We start from the raw sequence: 5,913 nt of genomic DNA, 5'->3' as shown, positions 1-5,913 counted from the left end.
AAAGAACATCCCCTCTGAGTCCAATTGTGAAGAAAGACTTAGAGGAAAAAGACTATATGACTCTATATCGGTGTAAGCTGATAGGGTAGGACTGACTTCACAGGGAAAGGAAATTGCCAAGAACTAGCTCAAAATTGTTGTGTTTCTACAAAATCCAAAACACTCAATAGTATTTGCTTAAAAAAAAACCCAAACAAGCAAACAAAAAAACCTCCAAAATGAAAACAAACAAAAAACCCCAAAACCCAAAACACAACAGCAAAGAAAAACGCCTTTATGGAAAGAAAATGCAGCTTTCCAAGGGTGATTTAGTCTTCTCTTGGTAGAGATACTGGTAGCAGAAGGTACAGAATTTTGCTTAAAACTGGCTACTTTCTCTAACTCTCTGTCAAGGTTCTTCCAGATCACATGAACCAGAAAACATGTCTGGTTTAGGTGATAAGCAGCAGATAAAAGTAACTTTATTTTCTGTAATGTTTATTTACTCCACTCTGCTGCATCCACTTTTATTTAGTCCAGTTGAGAAGGTGGTTATTTTTCATTCCAGAGTCCACATTTGGACAATCATGATTCCCCTGTCCCTCCTGTGTAAACACCAAGGCCTGGAGGGATGGGAGGCTTCCTTTGGAGTTCATATGACACTTGGAGGACATGGGTCACAAAAAAAGTAAGTATCTAAGAGGAGAAGTTCATGGAGAAGCAGAGCCTGAAGGGATAATGAAAACGGCATCAGAAAGATGGGCCATGTGTTGAAAGGCAGAGCAAGGGAATTATTAATGGGAATGGTTCCATGAGGGATCCCAGTGGGCTATGCAGCTGCACCAGCCTCAGGGCACCCTGACAGAGCCTGGTTTGCAACCCTCACAGAGCACCCATTTGGGCAGGGACATGTCCGATTCTCTGTCCCCGCATGGCAGCACTGTGGAGTTCATTTGGCACAACAGGCAGGCATCACTCCTTAGGGCAGGCATACACGAAAGTCCTCGATGTCATTAGTGGCGCCACCTTTTTCTCTTCCAGCGGGAATTTAATTATTTAGACCAATTCAGCGCTCCTTTCTTCCCCAGCACACCCTTTCTCTCTCCTCCCGAAGACCTCTCGGGTGCTTGTGAAGGCAGCGGGGCCGGCGGTCATTTCTCGGTGGGGTCCCGCGGGGGCAGGAGCTGCTCCCTACGGCGGCAAAACGAGAGAGCGGCGGGAGCTGCCGTGTCCTGCCTTGCCCTGCCCTGTTCGGAGCATCCCGGCGTAACACCAGCCGGGATGGACTCGGAAAGAGGGGCCGGGAAGGGACATCCCGCGGGAGCTGCAATTTGCCGCTCGCCGCGCCGCAGCCTGCGGGCAGAGGCGCCCGGCTCGCCGGCTCCCCCCGGGTATCTCCGCCTCAGGGAAGGAGGAGGAGGAGGGTTTCGTTGTTTTTTTTCATCACTCCTCCTCCCCCCCGCCTCTTTTCCAGCCAGTGGAAAATGAGTGTCTGCCCCTCTGAACGGCCGGTAGAGCGCCTGCGGCTGCACACACACACAGACACGCACACGCCCCCGCCGGCTATAAATAAGTTAGGGAGCCGGGCAGAGGGCGAGCGGCGCCCAGGAGGCAGGGACCGCCCCGCCGAGCCTCCCCGGCGGCTCAGCCCGGCCCCGGGCGCCGGAGCCGCGGGTGCCATGGCGTGCCGCTGCTGCGCGGAGGGCCGGCGGCACGGCAGCATCCTCTACAGCATCCTCCGCAGCGAGGAGCGGGCGCTGCCGCCCGCCGGGCCGGCGCCCCGGGGCTGCCCGTGCGGGTCGCGGCGGCGGGTGGCCCTGCGGAGCCCGCAGGTGGCTTGCAAGGCGGCCTCGGCCGTGCTGGTGAAGACGCTGCGCTTCGTGCAGAACGTGCCCTGCTTCCAGGAGCTGCCGCTGGAGGAGCAGCTGCTGCTGGTCCGCAGCTGCTGGGCGCCCTTGCTGCTGCTGGGGCTGGCGCAGGAGCGGGTGCACCTGGAGACGGTGGAGAGCGCGGAGCCCAGCATGCTGCAGCGCATCCTCACCGCCCGGCAGCAGGGCGAGCCGCGGCCGCCGGCACCGGCACCGGGCCGGCCGCAGCACGGCCCGCCCCTGCCCTCGCCCGCCGACATCCAGGCTATCAAGGGCTTCCTGGCCAAGTGCTGGAGCCTGGACATCAGCACCAAAGAGTACGCCTACCTCAAGGGGACGGTGCTCTTCAACCCGGGTGAGTGGCCGGGCGGGGCAGCGGCGTCTCTGCCACAGGGCAGCGAGGAGGGCGGGGAGAGCCCGCCTGTGTCCCCAGGGAAACGGGGCAGACCCGGGGCTTTCCTCGGGGTGAAAAAGGTGTTGGAGGAGAGGGACGGGGAGCAAGGTTTCACCTTCTCCCCCTTCCTCAAGATCCCGGCCGCAGGCAGCGAGGGTCCGGCTGCAGCTCGGTCTGGGGTCCTGGGGGCTGGCGCTTTCCACAGATGCTTTCCGCGAATTCCCGGCGCCTGGCAGTCGGGTGGAGAAGGCTGGGAGACAGCAGCGGCTCCTTGCTTGTTTCCCTCAGCGGGAGCGGCGGCAGCTCCACTCCCCGGCCCGAGGGCAGCGGCTCTGCCCGGGCCGTGCCCGGGGGTCTGCGCGCCCCGGAGAGCAAGGGGAGGCTCGAGGCTTCCTGCAACAAAGTGCTGTTGTGGCTTTTGGTGTAGCATTTATGATCGGGGTTTCTTTGGTGTTTTTGTTTTGTTTTGTTTTGTTTTGTTTTGTTTTGTTTTTTTTTTTTCCATCTTTCTTTGTGGAGACTCCCATAGATGCAACTCTACCGAGTGACTTATTATCACGTCGGTGACTGACCTGAAAAAGTAGCTGGCAGGCTGGATCTGGTACTTCCCAAGTGTGCAGTACCGTGTGAAAGTGGGACAGGGCTCTGCTGGCGCTCCCACTGCCAAAGTGTCAGTTACTGATGGTTTAGGTTCCTGTAGTGGTACTTTGCATTTATCATCCTGCTTGTGTAGCTTTGCTCTCTATACAGATAAGAGAGAAAAAGTTACAATACTTAAGGTGGAGCTCATGTAACACAAGTCAAATTTGGAAGCTGGTCTAATGCAAAAAATAGAGGCATTGTTCTGGAAGGAAAATTTTCTTCTCTGAAAGGTTCATCAAGCACTGGAACAAGCTGTCCAGGGAAGTGGTTGAATCACTATCCCTGAAAGTGTTCAAAAATCTCTAGATATGTTCCTCAGGAACAAGATTTAGTGGTGGACCTGGCAGTGTTAGGTTAACTGTTGAACTCACTGATCTTGGAGGATTTTCCATCCAAAATGGTTCTATGATCACATATAACCTTAATTCTGCACCTCCATCTTTCAGTATCCTTACTGCGGTTCATTTGCAAACTTCCTGTTGCATGTTGGAGTCATTACTTCTTGCCACTCATAAACTGGAGTAGAAACAGTAGACAAAAGAAGCCTTAAATGTAAAAAGTGCATTATTGTAGAAGTGAAAAACTGAAAAAAGCTATTCTTGTTGTCTTCCCCACTGTAAAAGTGTTTTGGAGAACATTCTTCAAAGGTTTTATCAACTAATTTGTTTAACACCTAAGTGAATGCTGTCAAACAACAAATTTTAGGTTTGTGAAGAAGAGTGTTAAATATCCAAAACACCAATATGATAAGAATTTGACCTGCACAATAAATTTGGCATATTGACTTTGCATTCAAGAAGTCCTGTAGCAATTTAATTTCCTTCTTTCCTTGAGTGATAATTACAGTCTGTGAGCTGTTAGGAATTGTTCTGTAAGAATAATATTGTTTTGTAAACAAGAATATATAAACAAAATAATTTCTTTTCATTTTCAGATCTACCTGGACTGCAGTGTACTCAGTACATTGAAGGGTTGCAGAGGGAAGCACAGCAAGCTCTAAATGAACATGTCAGACTCATTCACAGAGGTGATGAAGCCAGATTTGCCAAGCTGAATGTTGTTCTCTCCTTGTTAAGATCTATTAATGCTAATGTGGTTGCTGAATTATTCTTCAGGCCCATCATTGGAGCAGTGAACATGGATGACATGCTTTTGGAAATGCTTTGTGCAAAATTATAATTAAAATTATAAAGGTGTGTAAAATAATGAAAAGAAGTTCAGTGCAAAGGAAGCTCCAGAGCAGGATAGTGTAAAGTGTTGTAAATAAACTAACTTATTGTTTTTACATAGATAGTATTTTTGTATTCCATAATAAAATATTCTTCAAGTTCTGAAAGCAATTTTTATTAAACACAATGGTTTTGGAATAAGGTTATGGTCATCAAAAGAAGCTTTAAGGTTGTAGAGAATGTTGATGTCCAAAGCTGACTGGCTATTCTTTTACCGTGCCTCTAGAATAAAGAACATATTTACTACATTGTACTTTCAAGGTGAGTAATCCCTGGTTTTTCGAAATATGCACAATCTTACTGGTATTCTTACTACTTCTATTGACTTTAACAAAGTCAAATTTGTGAAGGTTATTAAATATTCACCCAAGGTTTTCTTCCATATGGAGAATATGTGTTAGGAGTATTTTGAGGCTCAATGAACCTTAAAGTATCTTCATCAACTCTAATATTTGCAGTAAAACATTCCATTCAATGAAATAAATATTTTCCCCAAAACAAGAAGCAAATAAAAATCCCCTCAAAAAATATGCAAACAGCAAATGCTGATTAGGGTCAGGAGAACTAGCAGGGTGGACTCCACACTTTTATTTCATCTAGATAACTGCTAACTGGGACTTCAGAAGTCAGATTCTTCAGACTACTTATTCCTATTGAGAAACCAAATTTTTATGCTGAAACATGGTGTAGCACTGGTAATTCCATCACAATTTGTCACAATTTGACATTGATGATGTCTAAATTCAGCGTAGAGCTTGACATTTTATTTTATTTTATTTTATTTTATTTTATTTTATTTTACTTTTCTTGGACTTGATCCTTTCTCCCAAAGTCATTGTGTCTTCATTGGAAAAATACCCTGTTTTAAAAATAAACTCAGAAAGGGAAAATCACTGATTTAAGGGGGATTTGTCTCATGATTTTCTGTTCTTTGCACTCAATTTTCTAGCTTTTCCCAGGGGAATATTGGTAAAGACATGGAGAGTGAAGTTTGACAGTGTTCCCAAAGTAAAAGCAACTCCATGTGTTGTTCAGACATATATTGGCCACCAGCAACAGTTGTTTTTTAAAACACAATAAATAAAGTTGGAGGAATTACTCTCCTTAACAGGAGGTGTGCAGGGGAGAGAGGGAGGAGTTGGAAGAGCTTTCTTTTGCTGCCACCTTGCGCAGAGGACAATCACAGCTCCTACTAAGGTAAGGAGCAGGGGCACTTTTGTTGGCTTGTACCTACCCACATAAAACTTATGGGAAGCAGAAATTGTTTGAGAAGTAGCCAAACATTCCTAGGTGTGCAAGTTCATTCATAAATATCACTGAGATTTGTATTGCCATGGCACTTAGGATCTCCTCATGGGCTTTGACACTGTCACTAAGGAAAAATAACCAAGCAAGAAACATAACCCCCATCCCAAAAAACAATGGTGGTCCATAAATGAGCAGTGTTCTGGTGCTCACATAACTCTGTGTAGGCTTGTGTACCATGAGGAACTTCCCAAAAATTCAAAAGAAGAAAAAATACGTAAGTAAAGTGATCTTTACTACCAGTCCAGACTTCAGATCAATTCAGACCATAATAGAGCAGGCTTAGTTTTTATATTAAGTTGATCCTTTTATATGTATACACAAATATATGTACACCTATAACAAACATCTACATGTGAATAATATTTATGGTGCATATGTAAAAGTTCTGTGAATTTACAATAGCTTTAGAACTTACCTGAAATCTCTGTAACATAAATTTGTATATATATTTCCCTCTTTGTTGGCAGCATATGAGATCACAATAGTTAGCTTT

General features: G+C 46.6%; 1 protein-coding gene across 1 annotated transcript; it reads left to right on the top strand.

The window, feature by feature from the left end:
• Positions 1–1,468: 1,468 nt before the first annotated feature.
• NR0B1 (nuclear receptor subfamily 0 group B member 1) lies at positions 1,469–4,372 on the top strand. Its single transcript, XM_031504993.3, has 2 exons — positions 1,469–2,202; positions 3,818–4,372. The coding sequence occupies exons 1-2, from the start codon at positions 1,659–1,661 to the stop codon at positions 4,060–4,062; spliced, it is 789 nt and encodes a 262-aa protein (XP_031360853.3). The 5' UTR covers positions 1,469–1,658; the 3' UTR covers positions 4,063–4,372.
• The last annotated feature ends 1,541 nt before the right edge of the window (positions 4,373–5,913 follow it).

The sequence above is a fragment of the Lonchura striata genome, chromosome 1 (assembly GCF_050655825.1).
Source record: "Lonchura striata isolate lonStrDom1 chromosome 1, ASM5065582v1, whole genome shotgun sequence".
Classification (NCBI taxonomy): Eukaryota; Metazoa; Chordata; class Aves; order Passeriformes; family Estrildidae; genus Lonchura; species Lonchura striata.
The sequence above is the reverse complement of the archived record's forward strand: the minus strand, read 5'-3'. Positions and strand labels throughout refer to the sequence as shown.